We start from the raw sequence: 24,983 nt of genomic DNA on the forward strand, positions 1-24,983 counted from the left end.
AAGTTCATATCACTTCAGGCCTATATGAACAAACAAGAGAGAGCCCAAGTGAACCACTTAACTTCCCACCTTAAGGAACTAGAAAAAGAAGAACAAAGAAAACCCAAAACCAGCCGAAGAAAGGAGATAATAAAAATCAGAGAAGAAATAAATGAAATAGAGAACAGAAAAACTATAGAAAATATTAATAGAACAAGGAGCTGGTTCTTTGAAAAGATCAACAAAATTGACAAACCCTTGGCAAGACTTACCAAGGAAAAAAGAGAAAGAACTCATATAAACAAAATCCAAAATGAAAGAGGAGAAATCACCACAGACACCGTAGATATACAAAGAATTATTGTAGAATACTGTGAAAAACTTTATGCCACTAAATTCAACAACCTAGAAGAAATGGATAAATTCCTAGAACAATACAACCTTCCTAGACTGAGTCAAGAAGAAGCAGAAAGCCTAAACAGACCTATTCGTAGAGAAGAAATAGAAAAAACCATTAAAAACCTCCCCAAAAATAAAAGTCCAGGCCCTGATGGCTATACCAGTGAATTTTATCAAACATTCAAAGAAGACTTGGTTCCTATTCCACTGAAAGTCTTCCAAAAAATTGAAGAAGAAGCAATACTTCCAAACACATTTTATGAGGCCAACATAACCCTCATACCAAAACCAGGCAAGGACTGCACAAAAAAAGAAAACTACAGACCAATATCTCTAATGAATACAGATGCTAAAATACTAAACAAAATACTAGCAAATCGAATACAACAACATATTAAAAAAATAATACATCATGATCAAGTGGGATTCATCCCAGAATCTCAAGGATGGTTCAACATACATAAAACGGTTAACGTAAACAAAGAACAAAACAAAGAACAAAACCACATGATCTTATCAATAGATGCAGAAAAGGCAATTTTATGTTTAAGACTCTCAACAAAATGGGTATAGAAGGAAAATATCTCAACATGATAAAGGCCATATATGATAAACCATCAGCTAACATCATATTAAATGGCACTAAACTGAAGGTTTTCCCCCTTAAATCAGGAACAAGACAGGGTTGTCCATTCTCTCCACTCTTATTTAATGTGGTACTAGAGGTTCTAGCCAGAGCAATCAGACAAGACAAAGAAATAAAAGGCATCCATATAGGAAAAGAAGAAGTAAAGGTATCACTTTTTGCAGATGATATGATCCTATACATCGAAAACCCCACAGAATCCACAAAAAGACTACTAGAAACAATAAGCCAATACAGTAAGATCGCAGGATACAAAATTAGCATACAGAAGTCAATAGCCTTTCTATATGCCAACAACTGAGAATGAACTCAAAAGAATAATCCCCTTCACGATTGCAACAAAAAAAATAAAATACTTAGGAATAAACATAACAAAGATTGTAAAGGACTTATATAATGAAAACTATAAACCATTGTTAAGGGAAATCGAAAAAGATATAATGAGATGGAAGAATATACCTTGTTCTTGGCTAGGAAGAATAAATATAATCAAGATGGCTATATTACCCAAAGCAATATACAAATTTAATGCAATTCCCATCAAACTTCCAATGACATTTTTTAAAGAAATAGAGCAAAAAATAATCAGATTTATATGGAAATATAAAAATCCCCGAATAGCCAAAGCAATCCTAAAGAAAAAGAATGAAGCTGGGGGCATTTCAATACCTGACTTCAAACTCTATTATAGGGCCACGACAATCAAAACAGCATGGTATTGGCAGAAAAATAGACACTCAGACCAATGGAACAGAATAGAAAGTCCAGAAATAAAACCACATATATATAGTCAAATAATTTTTGATAAAGGGGCCAACAACACACAATGGAGAAAAGAAAGCCTCTTCAATAAATGGTGCTGGGAAAACTGGAAAGCCACATGCAAAAGAATGAAACTGGACTACAGTTTGTCCCCATGTACAAAAATTAACTCAAAATGGATCAAAGATCTAAACATAAGACCTGAAACAATTAAATACATAGAAGAAGACATAGGTACTCAACTCATGGACCTGGGTTTTAAAGAGCATTTTATGAATTTGACTCCACAGGCAAGAGAAGTGAAGGCAAAAATTAATGAATGGGACTACATCAGACTAAGAAGTTTTTGCTCAGCAAGAGAAACTGATAACAAAATAAACAGAAAGCCAACTAAATGGGAAATGATATTTTCAAACAACAGCTCAGATAAGGGCCTAATATCCAAAATATACAAAGAACTCATAAAACTCAACAACAAACAAACAAACAATCCAATAAAAAAATGGGAAGAGGATATGAACAGACACTTCTCCCAGGAAGAAATACAAATGGCCAACAGATATATGAAAAGATGCTCATCTTCTTTAGCTATTAGAGAAATGCAAATCAAAACTGCAATGAGATACCACGTCACACCTGTTTGATTAGCTATTATTAGCAAGACAGGTAATAGCAAATGTTGGAGAGGCTGTGGAGAAAAAGGAACCCTCATCCACTGTTGGTGGGAATGTAAAGTAGTACAACCATTATGGAAGAAAGTATGGTTGTTCCTCAAAAAACTGAAAATAGAACTACCTTATGACCCAGCAATCCCTCTACTGGGTATATACCCCCAAAACTCAGAAACATTGATACGTAAAGACACATGCAGCCCCATGTTTATTGCAGCATTGTTCACACTGGCCAGGACATGGAAACAACCAAAAAGCCCGTCAATAGATGACTGGATAAAGAAAATGTGGCACATATACACTATGGAATACTACTCAGCCATAAGAAATGATGACATCGGAACATTTACAGCAAAATGGTGGGATCTTGATAACATGATACGAAGCGAAATAAGTAAATCAGAAAAAACCAGGAACTGCATTATTCCATACATAGGTGGGACATAAAAGTGAAACTAAGAGACATTGATAAGAGTGTGGTGGTTACGGGGGGGGGGGGGGGGGGGGAGGGGCACAAAGAAAACAAGATAGAAGGTGACAGAGGACAATCTGACTTTGGGTGATGGGTATGCAACATAATTGAACGACAAGATAACCTGGACTTGTTATCTTTGAATATATGTATCCTGATTTATTGATGTCACCCCATTAAAAAAATAAAATTATTATTATTAAAAAAAAAAAAAAAAGAAGATCCTACAGGACAGCTTTATATATAAAGAGGGAGGAGTGATGGACAATTCATATTGGGTTAGACAATTTATTCTGGTTCTTTTTCTGTATAATAAATTAATATATATCCTAAATCAATTATTGTCCTTGATATTTTTCAGTTTCCCTTCTTTCTGTCTCTATCTATCTATGTATATTTTAATAGAGGAAATGTTCACTCTTCTCTATATTTTCTACTGTTTACATACAGGCTTGAGCAACCAACCCCTAAAATCCAGCAATGGTGAATAATGTCCCTTCCTGTTGATACAGTGACATCACTGGAAATTTGGCTTTCTTTGGGGATCCTCACTTTAATAGTGGGGTGGAATAAGCAGTCAGTCAATGCCTTCACCTGGAGGAAATGTCTCTGTACTGGTGCACTACCTCCACACTTGGAACCACAATTGCTAGAGGAGTGTGCCTTCAGACCTGTAGGCTTTGTGTTGAAAGGAGTTCTTCTCTCTACTGCTATGCATTGAATGCTATGCTGCATTTCATTAAGAGGATCTATGGCACTCTGCTTACACTATTTACGATGCTCAACCCACATTATCCTTGACAGTTATTTAGGTACAGGAGCATAAATGAGTAGAGCTAAACAAAGGGTAAAATGTGCTCATTCAGGACAAGTCAGATTCAAGATACCCTACCCAAAAGATAATACTTCCACTTTTAAATAAGTGATGTGTCATAAGTATTATTTATTATGTAAATATATCTCAAGTTTGCTGTGCCTGATTGACCATCTCTGTTCTTGCTCACTTGGAGGAAGAGCATTTCTTCCCCTGAATTGAATCCTAATCAGCAACTGGCCCAAAGAATTTAAGCATATTGCAATTCAGATAGTTTACTTCAGCTACATCCCAAGAAAGGAGATGTATGAGATATTATCCCCAACCTTCAGATGCCAGCAAGCCTGACAGTTAAGACCAAAAAATATTTTCACAGTGCCCCTGTGTGCCAGGTAACACGCCATGTGTTAAGTTGATTACAAAGTTTAGCTGATATCTAAGATTGATCAGTAAACTAACTTAGTAATGGTTATTGCCAAATTATTGACTACATATTAAGTTAGTCATTATCATCTTAAAATGCTCATGATCAACTAAACACCTGCATGGCCACCATACCCTTCTCAAAAGAATTTCTCCTAAGTAATGGATGGGGTAGGTATTTCTACAAAGAATTGGCCTTCCGGCTGGGTACTCACTACTTACTCCTCAACTCCAAACCAAACAGCCCACAACTTTCTCTTGTAAAGCCTTGTCAGTATTCAGGTTGACACTGAGCTGGACTGTCAGTCAACACCAGTCCACTCTGGACTCAGGAAAAGTAGCTATCCTAAGAACCTCCCTTGAAATAGAGCTATGGTTTCTGTACTCTATATCCAAGAGGAAATTATAATAGTTCCCACAGAAACAATTTGGAACTCATGGTATAAATCCTACCTCTCTGGAAAAAAATCTTTGGCTTCTTCAACAGTTCTTGGTCCAATTAAGTTTTTCCAGTGTTTTAAACCATCATCTCTTAATAAAACAAGGGCTAGAGATGGACCACTGTTAGAAAAGAAGAAAACAAAGTTAATAAAAATATGACTCAATAGCTAATTGTATATAGATAATTTAGGTATATTGTTAAATAGACTGCAAAAAAAGTCAACAAATCTTTTTATCAAGAGTCCAAAATTAATTTACATTGGTGTATTCTTAAGAGCATATTTATAAAAGGATGGAAGCAGAGAAATGAAGGGAAAAGAAGAGGTTGGTTCTAGTAGAGCAGTTCCTGTATTGTTCCCATACTCCTGCTGAATTGCATACTCTTGCTGGATTTCTGCCCCAGGTGCTATCACACTTACTCTTCTAAAACTTGGACAGATTATTAAAATCTCATGCTTCTCCTAGAACTAGTGATTTTAGGATTACCAAGGCCCTTGAGAGTCAATCAGTTCTCTTTTGGACTTGATGATGTTGCACACCCTGGATTTCCAGCATTCAGCTCATAGGACTATGGCGACTTCACCTGGGCTATTTCCATTGATCCAGTAACATTCTAGGATGAGGAGAGCAGACAGAGAGTCGAGCAGAGAATAGATATGAGAGGGAGATAGACCAAGAGCAGACTCAGCACTTGTTTACAGAACTGAGGAGTTTGGCAACTTGAGCAGAAAGAAAGGTTAGAAGATTTAAATGATTCATAATTAAATCAGACTGTGCTTTCCCACCTGAAATCTAATTTACCTGGTCATGTATTCTATAAGATTTTCAAAATAATCTTGATTTTCATATTCTTTGCACAGTATCTGCGCCTCTTCTCTTGATAATACTATTTGTCTTTCCATCAGTATTTTAAAATCTTCATCTTGAATGATATTCAGAACCTCCCCTAAATAGTCACATAAGTTTTAAATTGCTGGTTACTGGTTATACACATCACATAGAATATATTATTATAAGGGCATATATGCATTTTATTCTATTATGAAATTTAAATATTTTTAAATAGCTCATTAGATTTGAAGATAAACAGTGTACTTAACATATCAAATTATAATACTATTTTCAATTTTTTATGACATAAGAATCATACACACACAGAGAAGTATCTCATTAGCAAATATTTTCTATACTGTATTTTTGTCTCTGAGACTGTAATCAAGGCAGGGATATCCGCTCACCACTTCTATTTGACATCATACTGGAAAACATAGCTAGTGAAACTACATAAGAAAAGGATATAAAGGGAATACAGATTGGGAAGGAGAAAATAAAACTCTTTGTTCGCAGATGGTATGATTGTCTATGCAGAAAATCCCAAGGGAACAACCACAAAACTCCTGAAACTAATATAAGACTATTATAACAAAGTTGCAGGCTAACTAAAATACAAAGTTGATGACTTTCTTATATATCAACAGTAAACATTAAAATTTGAAATTTAAAACAATACCATTTATATTAGTACACAAAAAAATAATATATATGAATAGAAATCTAACAAAATATGGATAGAACCTAAATGAGAAATACTATAAAACCCTGGAGAAAAGCTTCAGAGATCTTAAAAGTGAGAACATATTCATTGTTCATGAATAGGAAGACTCAAAATTGTTGCGATAACAATTCCTCCCAACTTGTTCTCCCAGCTCCACCCAATCCAAGTCAAAAGCCCAGCAAATTCTTTGTGAATGTGGATATTGACAAACTGATTCTAAAGTTTATATGGAAAGGCAAAAACCCAGAATAGCCAACTAAATATTGAAAGAGAAAAACAGTGTTGGAGGACTAATACTACTAATCTTCAAGACTAACTATAAATTGACCAGGTTGTGGTACAGTGGTTAGAGTGTTGACCTGGGATGCTGAGAACCCAGGTTTAAAACCACAGCGTCACCAGCTTGAGCATGGACTCATTCGGCTTGAGTGTGGGCTCATCTGGTTTGAGTGCAGACTTACTAGCTTGTGTGTGGGCTCATCTGGCTTGAGTGCAAACTCACTAGTTTGAATGTGGGATCACCAGCTTTAGCTTGAGATTATAGACATGACCTTATGGTCGCTAGCTTGAGCAAGAATCACTAGCTTGGACGGAGCCCCCAAGTTGAGGCATGTATGAGAAGCAATCAAAGAACAACTAAAAGTGCTGCAACTACAAGCTGATGCTTCTCATCTCTCTCCCTTTCTGCCTGTCCATCTCTGTCTTTCTCTCACCTCTCTCTAACTCAAAAAAAAAAAGAAAAGAAAAAAGAAATGCAGTGAAAAAGAAGCAAAAGAATGGACGTGTAGATCAACAGAATTGAATGGAGAACCCAGAAATATACCCACACAAATAAGTAAACTGATCTGTGACAAATAAGCAAAGGTTACAGAGTGGAACAAGGATAATGTTTTCCACAAATGGTGTTGGAATTGGACATACACATGCAAGAAAAACACAAAACAAAACAAACAAAAAAAATTTTAATCTAGACATAGACCTTTTACCTTTCATGAAAATTAACTCAAAAGAATTATAGCCCTAAATGTAAAATACCAAACTATAAATTTTCTAGAAGATAAAAGAGAAAATCATGGTGACCTTGGGTTTGGCGATTTTCTTTTCTTTTTTTTTAGTGAGAGGAAGAGAGGCAGAGACAGACTCCCGCATGTACCCTGACCGGGATCCACCCAGCAAGCCCACTAAGGGTTGATGCTCTGCCCATCTGGAGCCTTTGGTCCACTGCAACCAAAGCCATTTTTTAGTGCCTGAGGTACAGGCCATGGAGCCACCCTCAACGCTCAGGACCAACTTTCTCCAATCGAGCCATGGCTGCAGAAAGGGAGGAGATAGAAAGAAGCGAGAGGGGAGGAAGAAGGGTGAAGAAGCAGATGGGCTCTTCTGTGTGCCCTGACCAGGAATCGAACCCAGAACTTCCACACACCGAGCTGATGCTCTACCACTGAGCCAACCAGCCAGGGCTGGCAATGACATTTTAATTTAAACACTAAAAGAACAATTCAAAAAAAATCCTGATAAGTTGGACTTTATTGAAAATAAAAATGTTTTAAGGAGGGAGTGACGTCAGAGAAATGGCGCTGTAAGAAGTGCTCCCGATACCTCTTCCCAAAATTTCAACAAGTTCTACAACCAGAGACAGAAAAATCTATCCCTGGAGCATCTGGAAGTCCCATACATTGAACAAGAAGGCAGTAGCAGGGGCAACCTCATAGCTGGATCATCAGGCTGCTAAATCAGGAAGCAGAGACTAGGCGAGAGGCTCCAGGAAAACGGACTCTCCCATTGTTGGAGCCTGCAAATGTTAACAAGCCCCGACTACCAACGAGACTGAGACCTTGTATATGACATTGCCATAGAGACACATCAACTGCAAATCTCTACCTAAGCGTGCCACAGGTGCAGAGCCTGGGGTACAGTGCCACTGACCAGGAAGAGGGAGAGGAAAGAAAAAGGAAGAAAAGCATCTCTCAAAATCAAGAAAATCCACAGTCTTTATAACTTTTTCCACTTTATTTTGTATCTTTCATCTTCTTATCATTTTTTATCTTCTTCTTCCACCTTAGTCCTTTTATTCTCTGCTTGTCTTAATCTTTTCTCTTCATCTTGAACTACATTACCCATAAGTGTTACATTTCCCAATTTTTTTCTTTTATTTTTTCTTTCTCTCTATAAGGGTTATACTCCAAACCCTTAACTCTCTCCTTATTTTTCTTTTTTCCTTTTTTCTTTTTTCTCCCTCTCTCCTAGTTTCTTCTTTTCTCCTTTACTTTTCCTCTCATTCGACCCTCACTCATGAACAAATTATTTTATTTGGGACACAAATTTTTTCTTTGTAGAATTTTGTGTGCTTTTTACTTACCTTTTTAACTCATTAGCATTTCTCCCAACCCCAGCTCTCCATTCTATATAGTTTTTGTTCCACTTAATACAATAGTATTTTTTTCTTTTCCTTGTTTCCTTCTTATCCTTTTCACTATATATTTCAGTTGACCATCATTTACAAGCAAATTATTTTATTCTTGATACAAATATTTTTCTTTTTTGCATTTTGTGGGTCCCTACCTCCTTTTTGCCCCTTGAACACTTCCCCCAACTCAGACCCTCCGTTATAGGTAGTTTTTGTTCCATTTAGCACAATATAATTCTCATTTTTTCACAGTATTTTCTCAAAGAAGGCAAGAAGAAAGAAAAATAATAATAATTTTAAATAATTTTTTATTTTCTTTTTTTTTAATTTTTACTCTTCATTAATTCTCATTAATGGTATTAACAAAACCATCCTCAGATGCTATTAAGGAAAAGAAAATCGAATATCATGGATACAAAAGACAGAGATGTAGCACAGATAGATGAGGAAAATGCTATAGAAAAAAAATTAATATATTGGAAAACTTAGAGTTAAATGACAGAGAATTTAAAATAGAAATCCTGAAAATATTCAGAGATATACAAGAAAACACAGAAAGGCAATTTAGGGAACTCAAAAAACAACAAACATGAAGAATATATCATCAAGGAAATTGAAACTATGAAAACAAATTAAAAAGAGATGAAAAACTCAATTCATGAACTGAAAAATGAGGTAACAAGCTTAGCTAATAGAACAGGCCACATAAAAGAGAAGATTAGTGACATAGAAGACAGGTAACTTGAGGCACAACAGAGAGAAGAAGAGAGAGACTCAAGAATTAAAAAAAATGATAAAGCCCTACAGGAATTTTCTGACTCCATCAAAAAGAGTAACATAAGAATAATAGGTATATCAGAAGGAGGAGAAAAAGAAAATGGAATGGAGAACATATTCAAACAAATAATAAATGAAAACTTCCCAAGCCTGTGGAAAGAACTAAAGCCTCAAATTCAAGAAGCAAACAGAACACCGAGTTATCTTAATGCCAACAAACCTACTCCAAGGCACATCATAATGAAATTGGCACAAACCAACGACAAAGAAAAAATTCTCAAGGCAGCCAGGAAAAAGAACAACATATAAAGGAAGGCCTATTAGATTATCATCAGATTTCTCAGGAGAAATTCTGCAAGCTAGAAGAGAGTGGACCCCAATATTTAAAGTTCTGAAAGAGAGGAACTTCCAGCCAAGAATACTATACCCATCAAAGCTATCCTTCAAATATGAAGGAGAAATAAAAACATTAATGGATACAGAAAAGATGAGGGAATTTATCATCAGAAAACCCCCACTTCAGGAAATACTAAAGTGGGTATTCCAACCAGATACAAAGAAAAAAAAAACTACAATAAAAGGTCCATCAAGAACACAATAAAACCAAATTTAAACTGTGACAACAAAAACAAAAAAAGGGTACAGGATGAAGATTAACAATAGCAAAGGACAATACAGTGCAGAAGCACTTATAAGATAGTGTACTACAATGAACATGGTAGGTACCCTTTTCATTACTTAATGGTAACCACCCCTGATAAACCTACCACAGAAGCACATGACTTAAAAAAGGTAGTAACAGAGGAAAGAAGTATGGATTACAACCAAACAAAAACAAATGATAGAAAAACAAAAGAAATAATCAAAGAAGATAAAAAACTAACAGAAAGCAATATATAAAATGGCAATAGGACACCCTCAGTGTCAATAATTACACTAAATGTAAATGGATTAAATTCACCAATAAAAAGACACAGAGTAGCACAATGGGTTAAAAAAGAAAATTCAACTGTATGCTGACTACAAGAAACACATCTAAGCAACAAGGATAAAATAAATTCAAAGTGAAAGGCAGAAAAACAATACTCCAAGCAAATAACATCCAAAAAAAAGCAAGTGTAGCCATACTCATATCTAAGAATGCTGACTACAAGACAGCAAAGGTGCTCGGAGGCAAAGATGGTCATTCCATAATGATAAAGGGGACATTGAATCAAGAAGACATGACGCTTCTTAATATATATGCACCAAACCAAGGAGCACCAAAATATATAAGACAGCTACTGACTGACCTAAAAACAAAAACTGACAAAAATGACAATCATACTTGGAGACCTCAATATGCCACTGACAGCTCTAGATCATTCATGAAAACAAAAAATCAATAAAGAAATATTGCCTTAAACGAAACACTAGAACAATTGGATATGATAGACAGGTACAAGACATTGCATCCCAAAGTGAAAGAGAATACATTTTTCTCCAGTGTACATGGAACATTCTCAAGAATTGACCATATGTTGGGCCACAAAAAGAACATCAGCAAATTCAGAAAAATTGAAATTGTACCAAGCATATTTTCTGATCATAAAGCCTTGAAACTAGAATTCAACTGCAAAAATAAGAGGTAAAAAAAACCCCACAAAAATGTGGAAACTAAAAAACATACTTTTATAAAATGAGTGGGTCAAAGAAGAAATAAGTGCAGAGATCAAAAGATATATACAGACAAATGAAAATGAAAATATGACATATCAGAATCTCTGGGATGCAGCAAAAGCAGTGATAAGAGGGAAGTTCGTATCACTTCAGGCCTATATGAACAAACAAGAGAAAGCCCAAGTAAACCACTTAACTTCACACCTTAAGGAACTTAAAAAAGAAGAACAAAGACAACCCAAAACCAGCCAAAGAAAGGAGATAATAAAAATCAGAGCAGAAATAAATGAAATACAGAACAGAAAAACGATAGAAAAAAATTAATAAAACAAGGAGCTGGTTCTTTGAAAAGATCAACAAAATTGACAAACCCTTGGCAAAATTCACCAAGGAAAAAAGAGAAAGGACTCATAAACAAAATCCAAAATGAAAGAAGAGAAATCACCACAGATATCATAGATATACAAATTATTGTAGAATACTATGAAAAACTATATGCCATCAAATTCAACAATCTAGAAGAAATGGATAAATTCCTAGAACAATACAATCTTTCTAGACTGAGTCATGATGAAGCAGAAAGCCTAAACAGACCAATAAGCAGGGGGAAATAAAAAAAATTATTAAAAACCTCCCCAAAAATAAAAGTCCAGGCCCAGACAGCTATACTAGTGAATTCTATCAAACATTCAAAGAATATTTGGTTCCTATTTTACCAAAAAATTGAAGAAGAAGCAATATTTCCAAACACATTTTATGAGGCCAATATAACCCTCATACCAAAACCTGGCAAGGACGGCACAAAAAAAGAAAACTACAGACCAATATCTCTAATGAATACAGATGCTAAAATACTAAACAAAATACTAGCAAATCAAATACAACAACATATTAAAACAATAATACATCATGATCAAGTGGGATTCATCCCAGAATCTCAAGGATGGTTCAACATATGTAACACGGTTAACGTAATACACCGTATCAACAAAACAAAGAACAAAACCACATGATTCTATCAATAGATGCAGAAAAGGCATTTGGTAAAATACAACACAATCTTATGTCTAAAACACTCAACAAAATGGGTATAGAAGAAAAATATCCCAGCATGATAAAGGTCATTTATGATAAACCATCAGCTAACAACATATTAAATGGCATAAAATTGAGGACTTTCCCCCTTAAATCAGGAACAAGACAGGGTTGTCCACTCTCCACTCTTATTTAATGTGGTGCTAGAAGTTCTAGCCCGAGCAATCAGATAAGATAAAGAAATTAAAGGCATCCATATCGGAAAAGAAAAAGTAAAGGTTTTACGTTTTGCAGATGATATGATCCTATACATCAAAAACCCCAAAAACTCCACAAAAAGATTACTAGAAACAATAAACCAATACAGTAAGGTCTCAGGATACAAAATTAATATATAACAGTCCATAGCCTTTCTATATGCCAATAACAAAACATTAGAAAACAAACTCAAAAAAATAATCCCCTTCACAGTTGCAACAAAAGAAATAAAATACCTAGGAATAAACATAACAAAGAATGTAAAGGACCTACATAACAAAAACTACAAAGCATTGTTAAGAGAAATCAAAAAAGATACAATGAAATGAAAAAATATTCTTTGTTCTTGAATAGAAAGAATAAATATAATCAAAATGACTATATTACCCAAAGCAATACACAAATTTAATGCAATTCCCATCAAAATTCCAATGACGGCCTGACCTGTGGTGGCGCAGTGGATAAAGCATTGACCTGGAAATGCTGAGGTCGCCGGTTCAAAACCCTGGGCTTGCCTGGTCAAGGCATATATGGAAGTTGATGCTTCCAGCTCCTCCCCCCCTTCTCTCTCTCTGTCTCTCCCTCTCCTCTCTAAAATGAATAAATAAATAAATAAAATTTTTTAAAAAGCACAGAAATAAAGCAATTATGAGGATCATTCTTTATCAGCATAGAACATATTTTTTTAAAAAAATTCCAATGGCATTTTTTAAAGAAATGGAACAAAAAATAATCAGATTTATATAGAACTATAAAAAACCCTGAATAGCCAAAGCAATCCTAAGGAAAAAGAATGAAGCTGGGGGCATTACAATACCTGACTTCAAATTATATTATAGAGCCACAACAATCAAAACAGCATGGTATTGGCAGAAAAATAGACACTCAGACCAATGGAATAGAATAGACAATTCAGAAATAAAACCACATATATATGGTCAAATAATTTTTGATAAAGGGGCCAACAACACACAATGGAGAAAAGAAAGCCTCTTCAACAAATGGTGCTGCAAAAACTGGAAAGCCACATGCAAAAGAATGAAACTCGACTACAGTTTGTCCCCTTGTACTAAAATTAATTCAAAATGGATCAAAGACCTAAATATAAGACTTGAAACAATAAAGTACATAGAAGAAAACATAGGTACTAAACTTATGGACCTTAGTTTTAAAGAGCACTTTATGAATTTGACTCCAAAGGCAAGAGAAGTGAAGGCAAAGATAAATGAATGGGACCACATCAGACTAAGAAGTTTTTGCACAGCAAGAGAAACTGACAACAAAATAGACAGCCAACTAAATGGGAGATGATATTTTATACAACAGCTCAGATAAGGGTCTAATATCCAAAATACACAAAGAACTCATAAAACTCAACAACAAACAAACAAACAATCCAATAAAAAATGGGAAGAGGACATGAACAGACACTTCTCCCAGGAAGAAATACAAATGGCCAACAGATATATGAAAAGATGCTCATCTTCATTAGTTATTAGAGAAATGCAAATCAAAACTACAATGAGATACCACCTCACACCTGTTAGATTGGCTATTATCAACAAGACAGGTAATCGCAAGTATTGGAGAGGCTGTGGAGAAAAAGAAATCCTCATCCACTGTTGGTGGGAATGTAAAGTAATACAACCATTATGAAAGAAAGTATGGTTGTTCCTCAAAAAACTAAAAATAGAACTACCATATGACCCAGAAATCCCTCTACTGGATATATACCCCCAAAACTCAAAAACATTGGTACATAAAGACACATGCAGCCCCATGTTCATTGCAGCATTGTTCACAGTGACCAAGACATGGAAACAACCAAAAAGCCTTTCAATATATAACTGATAAAGAAAATGTGGTACATATATACTATGGAATATTACTCAGCCATAAGAAATGATGACATCAGATCACTTACAACAAAATGGATGGATCTTGATAACATTATACGGAGTGAAATAAGTAAATCAGAAAAAACTAAGAACTGCATGATTCCATACATAGGTGGAACATAAAAAGGAGACTATGAGACATGGACAAGAGTGTGGTGGTTACCGTGGGGGGGGGGGGGATGGAGGGAGAAAGAGGGGGGAGGGGAGGGGCACAAAGAAAACCAAATAGAAGGTGACAGAGGAAAATTTGACTTTGGGTGATGGGTATGCAACATAATTGAATGACAGGATAACCTGGAGATGTTTTCTTTGAACATATGTACTCTGATTTATTAATGTCACCCCATTAAAATTAATAAAAATTTATAATAAAACAAACAAAAAAATGTTTTAATGAAAGACAGTGTTTAAAAACAAGAGCCAAAACCCTAGAAAAATATTTGCAAATCACATATATATAAAGGACTTGTATTCACAATATACAAAGAACTCATTAACTCACCAATAAGTAAATAAGTTGCTCAATTAAGAAATGGGGAAAAGTGTACAGATGTTGTTTTGTTGGGTTTTACACTTGAAACTTGTATAGGTTTGCAAACCAGTGTCATCCTAATAAATTCAACTTTAAAGTTGGGTAAAAAATTCTAACAAGACATCTCACCAAAGAAGATTCAGAAATAGAAGTTAGTATATGAAATGATGCTCAGCATCATATGTCATTAGGGAACTGTAGCTTAAGACAACAATGAGATACTCTTATATACTTATTGGAATAGAAAAATATCTAAATAACCACCTGTAGAGAAATAGGAACTCTCATTAATTGCTGTTTGGAATTGAAAATGGTGTAGCCACTTTGGAAGGCATTTGACAATTTACTACAAAGCTAAACAGAGTTTAACCATATGATCTAGTATTCATACTCCTAGATATTTACCAAACTGAGGCAAAAACTTGTCTACACATGTAAAAATCATGTATTAATGCCTATAGCAACTTTATTCATAATAGCTAAAAATTGAAAGCAATAAAGATGTCCTTCAAGAAGTAACTGGATAAACTTTGGTTCATTCATAAAATGGAGTATTATTCAGGAATATAAAGAAATAAAGTATCAATCACAAAAATACATGGAGGAACAATCCTGAAATTCATAGTAAGTAAATGAATTAGTCTGAAAAGGTTATATACTGTGTGAGTCCAACTGTTTGACAATTTGGAAAAAGCAAAACTTTAGAGACAGCAAAAAGATCAGAGGTTGCCTGGGGTTAGGAGGGAGTACAGGAAGAGTGAATAGGTGATTCCATTCTGTATAATACTATAAAGCAGTGGTCCCCAACCCCTGGGCCACAGACCAGTACTGGTCCATGGGCCATTTGGTACCAGTCCGCAGAGAAAGAATAAATAACTTACATTGTTTCTGTTTTATTTATATTTAAGTCTGAATGATGTTTTATTTTTTTTTCTTTTGTATTTTTCTGGATTTGGTAACGGAGAGACAGACAGACTTCCGCATGCGCCTGACCGGATCCAACCGGCATGCCCACCAGGGGGCGATGCTCTGCTCATCCAGGGCGTCGCTCTGTTGCGACCAGAGCCACTCTTGCGCCTGAGGCAGAGGCCATGGAGCCATCCCCAGTGCCCGGGCCGTCTTTGCTCCAATGGAGCCTTGGCTGCAGGAGAAGAAGAGAGAGACAGAGAGGAAGGAGAGGGGGAGGGGTGGAGAAGCAGATGGGCGCTTCTCCTGTGTGCCCTGGCCGGGAATCAAACCTGGGACTTCCGCATGCCAGGCCGACGCTTTACCATTGAGCCTGCCAGCTAGGGCAATGTTTTATTTTTTAAAAATCACCAGATTCCCTCTGTTACATCCGTCTAAGACTCACTCTTGACGCTTGTCTCGGTCACGTGATACATTTATCTGTCTCACCCTAAAGGCTGGTCTGTGAAAATATTTTCTGATATTAAACTGGTCCGTGGCCCAAAAAAGATTGGGGACCACTGTTATAAAGGGAATACATGACATTATGCATTTGTCAAAACCCATAGAATGTAAAAAATAAAGAACTTTAATGTAAACTATGGACTTTAGTCAATAACAATGTATCAATATTGGCTCATTAATTGTAAAAATGTATCACAATAACATAAGATGTTAATAGGAAAAACTGTTAAGCAGGCATATGGAAACTACATATGTACTATCTAAATTTTTCTATAAATTTACAATTGTTATAATTTATAAAATCCATTCATTTAACAAGTATGTAAATATTAAGCAAGATTTTTAAAGGCAAACAAACCATTACGAAGGAGAAAATTCAAGACCTAGCTAGTTTCACCAGTAAATTCTGATAAACATTAAACAAAGATGTAATTATCAATTATACACTGTCCCTTCCAGAAAATAGAACAGGAGTGACAACTTCTCTTTTGAGGCCTGCATTATGCTGACACCTACACCAGATAAAGACATTACAAGAAAATGAATATAAGCTCAAATATAAGCACATGAATATAAGCACAAAAATCCTCAACAAAATATTTAAAAATCAAAACCAGAAATATGTAAAAATGACAATATACAATAATCAAGTGGTTCATCTGGAGAATGCAAAGCTGCTTCAACATTCAAAACCCACAGCAACTCCCGGGCGCTGGGGATGGCTCCTCAGCCTCTGCTCCAGGCGCTAGAGTGGCTCTGGTCGCAACAGAGTGATGCCCGGGAGGGGCAGAGCATCGCCCCCTGGTGGGCAGAGCGTCGCCCCCTGGTGGGTGTGCCGGGTGGATCCCGGTCGGGCGCATGCGGGAGTCTGTCTGACTGTCTCTCCCCATTTCCGGCTTCAGAAAAATACAGAAAAAAAAAAAAAAAAAAAAAAAAACCACAGCAACTTACATATTACCAAACTAAAATAAAAAATAATGGTATCTGTAAGGCCCATGGCCACTGCCATGGGCATGCAGGTTCACGTTGGATTTGGGCAGACGATAAATGACAGTGGAGCCGGAAAATGGTGGGCCATTCCTTTATTAAAGGTGGACGAGCTGACAGGCAGGGAAGACTGCTTCCCTCTCTCTCTCCAAACTCACCTGGACTCACAGGCTCCCACAAGCAAAACAGCACTCCCAGCCAAAAAGGCTGGGCTGAAATTTCAGGGCTCCCTAGCCCTGACCCCCTCTCCGGTTCCACAACCTGGACTCATTCTTCTGACTTACCAGCCAAAAACCGGCTGGCGGAAAAACTCTTTCTCCAGCAAATAATACAAACAATGGCCCCTCCCAAGCAGAAAGGTAATCCACAATTTGCAAACTGCCACCCTGAGGACAAGCACCTGCAGCCTTCCATAGACTACACACACATGGCACTGCCTCACACCAATGCAAAATACGAGCAAGCAAACCTAAACACACTTGTTTACCCAACAGTATCAGTAGATACAGAAAAAAAATTTTGAGGAAATACACCATCCATTTATAATTTTTTAAAATCCCCGAACTAGAAATTAGTGGGAATTTTCATAACTTAACAAAATATGTATAGCATTAGCATTATGCTTAATGATAAAAGACTGTTTTCTCTCTAAGGTCAGGAATAAGGTAAACCTATCTATTCTCACCTCTCCTAGTCAACATCATTCAGGAAGTTCTAACTAGTCAATCCAAAGAGACAAGCTAAATTGTATAGATTGGAAAGGAAGAGGTTTAACTTTCTTGACTTGCAATGATGTTATTGTCTACATGACTAATTCTCAGGCAGAGTTTTTGTCCCTCAAGAGTGCAGTTAACGATGTATAGAGACATTTTTTATTGTCACAACAGGGCACAGGGTAGGGAAATGCTACTGTAGGGATCTAATGAGTAGAAGCCAAGGGTGTTGTAAACAGTTTACAATACACATGACACAGCCTCCCTCAAACAAGAATTCTCTAGCCCCAAATGTAAGTAGGTCTAAGGTTGATAAATCCTGGTCTACATAGAAATTTCCAAGAAGACTACATCAACATTTCAAAACTGAGTTCAGCAAGTCAGAGAATACAAGGTCAATATACAAATATTATAGTACTTTCATATACTAGGTATGAAAAAGAGTTAATAGTGCAAATACATGGTTTGTGTTCTTACTCCACCATGCACATTCTGCTGTGTGAATACGGGGTTGGGTTGAAAATAACAAGCACTTTTTAAGTGCACGCACTGTATTTATGTTTTCTCATTTTGATTTGAATATTTTTTTAGTTTAATTTTCTTATTTTTCATCTAAAATTTGCATTCAATATTATTCTGTATTAGAAGAAATAGACTTAATAAAGCATCTTTTTCAAATCATACTGTTAAGGAGGGATTAATCCAAATTTTGAACGAAAGCATTTCAGACATAAAACTTTAAATCTTTATTATGTAAAAATTCCTGCCATGTTAAAATCTACTCTAACAAATTTATTGGTTAGGAAATAGTTTGTAAACCTTTACCTATAAAAATGTTTTATTATTTATTATTGAGAAATTCATAAATTAACTAAATTTCTCACTTTAGGTACCTTTTCTTCAAAGTTAAATTCTAAAATAATATTTTTTAATGTAATTACATTAGAGTTTATTCAAATCCGTGTACAAAATACTTAAACAATTTATACTTTATTTCTTACCTTTCTTTTCTCGAAAGAGAGCTGGTCGAAGTAATGCTAGTATTCTTTCTAATTTTATGCTTGCCATACTTTTAAAATCAGGGAAGAAGATATCAATAAACTTATTTACATTATCTGTATTTTCTTCAACATCGCAAAACTGAGATATATTTTCTCTTTCCAGGTATTCTTGTAAACTGTTAAAATCCAAACTATAATTTAAGATTGTAAACTGAAGTTTAATGACCATACCAGAAAACTTAAGGCTGATAATATGTTCACAAATAATTTGGGATTTAGTAAAATAAAATTTAACATCACATAAAGATAAATTGTAGCTCTCTATCAAATCAAAGAATAATATATTTAATTCAAGTTTTTATTGAACCAATCCTAAAATCGATAAATAAAATCATGTGTGTTCTATTGACTTCATGAGAGAATAAAAAAGACCAAAATAAAATGTTTAAATTTTTTTTCTTTCCTCTGTGTAAACATTTTCAGATACTTTCTGTTTTTCTTTTTTATTTTGTCTTTTAATGAAGGGTTATGTGGGAGCACATTTCATGTTTTCAAATAGATAAGGCATTTTGGTCTTTTTATTGTTTATTTTCAATTTTATTGAATTACAATCAGAAATGTGTGTGGTAAAAATCTAAATTTTAAAAAAATCATTGGCAGCTGTCAGAGGTGGGGTTTTGGGGACTGGATGAAAGACCAGGAAGGGATTAAGCAAAAAAATAAATAAAATACATAACATATACTGACAGACAACAGTGTGGTGATAGCCAGAGGCAGAAGGAGGTGGATTGGATGGAGGAGGGCAGATGTGTGGGGAGGATTGGGCACTGACGGAAGGAGTCTTTGCTTTGGGTAAGGGCCACATGGTGCGTTGTGCTGCTGATGTTTTCTGGAGTTGTACACTTGAAACATGTACATTTTTACAAACCAATGTCACCTCAGTAAATACAATATTTAAGTTAAAAAAATTGTTAAGGTTTTCTTTGTAAACAAAGAAAATTTTATTTCTGTGATTTAACCCTTTGAGTAGTGAGTTTTTTCATGCTCGTTGACCCCCAGGAGTGAGTTTTTGTTTTTTTTTTCAAAAAATGAAATTAGTTCTAGTTACAGTTTTATTAACTTAAAATCATGTTTGTTTGACAACCAATTTATGGAAACAAGAAGAACATACATTTGCCTTTATTTAATGTTGCCTTACACATTTTTAAAATAAAAATTTTTGTACAATTGTACTCTGGTTGGTCAGGAGGCATGAGGACGTGCATGAACATTCATACTACTCAAAGGGTTAACATTGGGTATATTTATATTTCATATATAATAGGTCATTCAGTATATATAATTAAATATACATTTTATATTCTTATATATCCTAATTTATTTTTATCTGCTCTGTACTGGGATCTCTTACCAAAGGTATTTTTTCCAGTTCTTATTTTTCTAATATTTCAATTTTTGTATTTTTAACTGTTATGTAATTTGGGGCATTTTTCACTACTGTATCCTCTTCATAAATGTTGCCTTTTATCTCATGTTCTTCTTTATAAAGTTTAACATTTTTAATGTACTATTCTAACACTTTATATTTCCTGGCTAATATTTTGTCATCCCATTTTTTTTTCTTTTTCTTTGTGTGTTTCTTCTATATAATACAAGTGCAGTTTTTAGAACTTTTATTTTTAAAGGACAGAAAAGTTGCAAGACTAGGATATTGAAGTCTAAATTCACCAACTGTTAACATTTTGCCACATATATTCTCTCTCTCTCTGCCTCTCATCCCCCAGAGCGTGTGTGTGTATGTGTGTGTGTGTGTGTGTGTGTGTATGTGTGTGTGTGTGTTTGCTAAACCACTTATGATTAGGCTGCAGATATACAGAACCTCTTAAATACTTCAGGGAAGTTTACATTAGTATAAAACTATTATCTCATACACAGTTTATATTCATATTTCATCAGTTTTATAATACTGTCTTATTTATATCTTTTTTCTAATCTGGGATCACACATTGCATGTAGTTGTCCTATCTCCTAATCTCCCTTATTCTCTAACAGTGCCTCACCCATTTTTGGCTCTCACAACAGTGATATTTTGAAGAGTCTAGGCCAGTTGTTTTGTATGTAGATTGTTCCTCATTTTGCATGGTTTCAAACTCTTGGATGGCCCAGTAGTTTCCTATTACTTTCAGGTATGAACCTTTGGCAGGAATACTATGTAAGTGGTGTTGTGTGCTTGGTACATCACAATGGGAGGTACACAATGATGGGTTTTTCATTACTGGTAATATTAACATGGTTCAAGTGGTAGTCTCATTTTCTCCACTGAAAAGCTGCAATATCCACTTTGAAAATAGTGAGATATCTGTGAGGACCCTGTTTGAAGCTGCATATATTTTTCACATGATTTTAGGTTTGATTGATGATTCTTTTCTGCATCAATGATTACAATAATGGTTTTTATTTTACTTCAGTTTTGTTTTGTTTTTTACCTTAGCCTCATAATCTCTGTTCTTTTTTATTTTTTTTCTCCCTAGCACCCTTCCCCATCGCACCCTCCCCCCTTTCCTTCAGGTTTATTCCCTCCTATCATCCCCTTTCCCTCTGTCCTCTTTTCCTCTGGTCATTTTGATCCCTCCACTGTCTCAATTTCATTCCTCAGTTCACATTGTTCATTGGATTCCTCAAATGAGTGAGGTCATATGATATTTTTCTTTCTCTGCCTGGCTTATTTCACTTAACATAATAGTTTCCAGGTCCATCCATGTTGTCACAAAAGGTAAGATTGTCTTTTTTTTCATGGCCCCATAGTATTCCATTGTATATATGTACCACTGCTTTTTAATCCACTCGTCCACTGATGAACACTTGGGCTGTTTCAAGATCTTTGCTATTCTGAACAATGCTGCCATAAACATGGAAGTACATTTCTCCTTTTGAAATAGTACTATGGTGTTCTTAGGGTATATTCCTAAAAGTAGAATAGCTGGGTCTAAAGGCAGTTCAATTTTTAATTTTTTGAGGAATCTCCATAATGTTTTCCACAGTGGATGCACCAGTCTGCATTCCCACCAACAGTGCAGGAGGGTTCCCTTTTCTCCACATCCTCGCCTGCACTTATTCTGTGTTGTTTTGTTGATGAGCGCCATTCTGACTGGTGTGAGGTGATATCTCGTTGTGGTTTTAATTTGCATTTCTCTAATGATTAGTGATGAGCATTTTTTCATATGCCTATTGGCCATCTGTATGTCCTCTTTGGAGAAGTGTCTATTCATTTCTTCCGTCCAGTTTTTGAATGGATTGTTTATCTTCCTACTGTTGAGTTTTACAAGTTTTTTATAAATTTTGGTTATTAACCCCTTATCAGATGTATTTTCAAATATGTTCTCCCATTGTGTAGTTTGTATTTTTATTCTGTTCTTACTGTCTTTAGCTGTGCAAAAGCTTTTTATTTTGATATAGTCCCATTTGTTTATTCTGTCTTTTATTTCACTTGCCCGTAGAGATAAATCAGCAAATACATTGCTGTGAGAGATGTTGGAGAGCTTACTGACTATGTTTTCTTCTAAGATGCTATGGTTTCACGGCTTACATTTAAGTCTTTTATCCATTTTGAGTTTATTTTTATGAATGATGTAAGTTGGTGGTTTAGTTTCATTTTTTTGCAGGTAGCTGTCCAATTTTCCCAACACCATTTGTTGAAGAGGCTGTCTTTACTCCATTGTATGCTCTTATCTCCTTTGTCAAATATCAGTTGTTCAAAAAAGAAAGTGTGGGTTTATTTCTGGGTTCTCTGTTCTGTTCCATTGATCTATATGCCTGTTCCTTTGCCAGTACCAAGTTGTTTTGAGTACAATGGCCTTGTAGTATAACTTGATATCAAGAAATGTGATGCCTCCCACTTTATTCTTCCTTTCCAAGATTGCTGAGGCTATTTGTGTTCTTTTATGGTTTCATATATCAAGTATGTCATTGGTATTTTAATTCATATTGCATTGAATTTATAAATTGCTTTGGGTAATATAGACATTTTAATGACGTTTATTCTTCCTAACCATGAGCGCAGTATAAGTTTCCACTTGTTTGTATCTTCCTTGATTTCTATTATCAATGTTTTATAATTTCCCAATAACAAGTCTTTAACCTACTTGGTTAAATTTACTCCTAGGTACTTTATTTTTTTTGGTTGCAATAGTGAAGGGAATTGTTTCCTTAATTTCTCTTTCTGGGCCCTGGCCGGTTGGCTCAGCGGTAGAGCGTTGGCCTAGCGTGCGGAGGACCCGGGTTCGATTCCCGGCCAGGGCACACAGGAGAAGCGCCCATTTGCTTCTCCACCCCTCCGCCGCGCTTTCCTCTCTGTCTCTCTCTTCCCCTCCCGCAGCCAAGGCTCCATTGGAGCAAAGATGGCCCAGGCGCTGGGGATGGCTCTGTGGCCTCTGCCTCAGGCGCTAGAGTGGCTCTGGTCGCAACATGGCGACGCCCAGGATGGGCAGAGCATCGTCCCCTGGTGGGCAGAGCGTTGCCCGTGGTGGGCGTGCCGGGTGGATCCCAGTCGGGCGCATGCAGGAGTCTGTCTGACTGTCTCTCCCTGTTTCCAGCTTCAGAAAAATGAAAAATGAAAAAATAATAATAATAATAATAATTTCTCTTTCAGACAGTTCATTGTTGGTGTATAAAAATGCCTCTGATTCTGAGTATTAATTTTATATCCTGCCACCTTGCTGAATTCATTTTTCAGGTCCAGCAGATTTTTGACTGAGACTTTAGGGTTTTCTATATACAATATCATATCATCTGCAAATAATGATAGTTTTATTCCTTCCTTTCCAATTTATATGCCTTTTATTTCTTCTTGTTGTCTGATTGCTCTGGCTAGGACTTCCAGAACTATGTTGAATAAGAGTGGTGAAAGGGAGCACCCCTGCCTTGTTCCTGATCTTATAGGGATTGCTTTTGATTTTTGCCCATTGAGTATGATGTTGGCTGTGTGTTGGTCATAGATGGCCTTTATCAAGTTGAGGTTGTTCCCTGTATTCCCACTTTGCTGAGAGTTTTGGGTGAAATTCATGAATCATGAATGGGTGCTGGATTTATCAAATGCTTTTTATGCATCTATTGAAATTATCATGTGGTTTTTCTCCTTCCTTTTGTTTATGTAATGAATTACATTGATTGATTTGCAAATATTGTACCAGCCTTGCATCCCCAGAGTAAATCCCACTTGATCATGGTGTTTAATTTTTTTCATATATTGCTGGATCTGGTTTGCTAATATTTTGTTGAGGATTTTAGCATCTAAATTCATCAGAGATATTGCCCTATAATATTCTTTCTTTGTGTTGTCTTTGCCTGGTTTTGGAATCAGAATAATGCTTACCTCATAAATGGATCTTGGAAGTCTTCCTTCCTCTTGAATTTTTTTGAAATAGCTTGAGAAGGATAAGAGTTAGTTCTTCTTTGAATATTTGGTAGAATTTACTTGTGAAGCCATCTGGCCATGGGCTACTGTTTGTTGGGAGTTTTTTGATAACTGTTTTGATCTCATTTCTTGTAATTGGTATGTTTAAATTTTCTGATTCTTCCTGATTGATTTTTAAAAGATTATATGTTTCAAGAAATTTTCCCATTTCATCTAGGTTGTCTAATTTTTGGCATACAGTTTTTCATAGTATTTTCTTACAATCCTTTGTATTTCTGTTGTGTCAGTTGTTGTTTCTCCATTCTCATTTCTAGTTTTATTTATTTGAGTCTTCTTTTTTTCTTGGTGAGTCTGGTTAAAGGTTCATTGGTCTTGTTTACCTTTCAAAGAACCAGCTCCTGCTTTTTTTGGTCCTCTGTATTGTTTCTTTAGCCTCTATATCATTTATTTCCATTCTGATCTTTATTATTTCCTCTTTTGACTACCTGTGGGCTTTACTTTCTGCTCTTTTTCTAGTTCTTTTAGATGCAGGGTTAAGTTATTTATTTGAGCTTTTTCTAGCTTCTTAAGGTATGCCTGTAATGCTATGAACTTCCCTTTCCGTACTGCTTTTGCTGTGTTACATAAATTTTGAGTTGTTGTATGTTCATTATCATTCATTTCTAGGAATTTTTTTTATTTCTTCTTTGATTTCATTCTTAACCCATTTGTTATTTAATATCATGCTATTT

At 35.5% G+C, this 24,983-nt stretch overlaps 1 protein-coding gene across 1 annotated transcript in view; it reads right to left on the bottom strand.

The window, feature by feature from the left end:
- The window catches only part of NME8 (NME/NM23 family member 8), a 61,199-nt gene that overhangs the window by 9,088 nt on the left and 27,128 nt on the right, over nucleotides 1-24,983 (bottom strand). The window contains exons 10-12 of the mRNA XM_066343684.1: nucleotides 18,840-19,015; nucleotides 5,409-5,553; nucleotides 4,620-4,727 (exon numbers count right to left, since the gene is read on the bottom strand). Coding sequence (XP_066199781.1) covers nucleotides 4,620-4,727; nucleotides 5,409-5,553; nucleotides 18,840-19,015 — 429 coding nt within the window. The remainder of the gene's footprint in view (nucleotides 1-4,619; nucleotides 4,728-5,408; nucleotides 5,554-18,839; nucleotides 19,016-24,983) is intronic.

This window comes from Saccopteryx leptura, chromosome 6 (assembly GCF_036850995.1).
Source record: "Saccopteryx leptura isolate mSacLep1 chromosome 6, mSacLep1_pri_phased_curated, whole genome shotgun sequence".
Classification (NCBI taxonomy): Eukaryota; Metazoa; Chordata; class Mammalia; order Chiroptera; family Emballonuridae; genus Saccopteryx; species Saccopteryx leptura.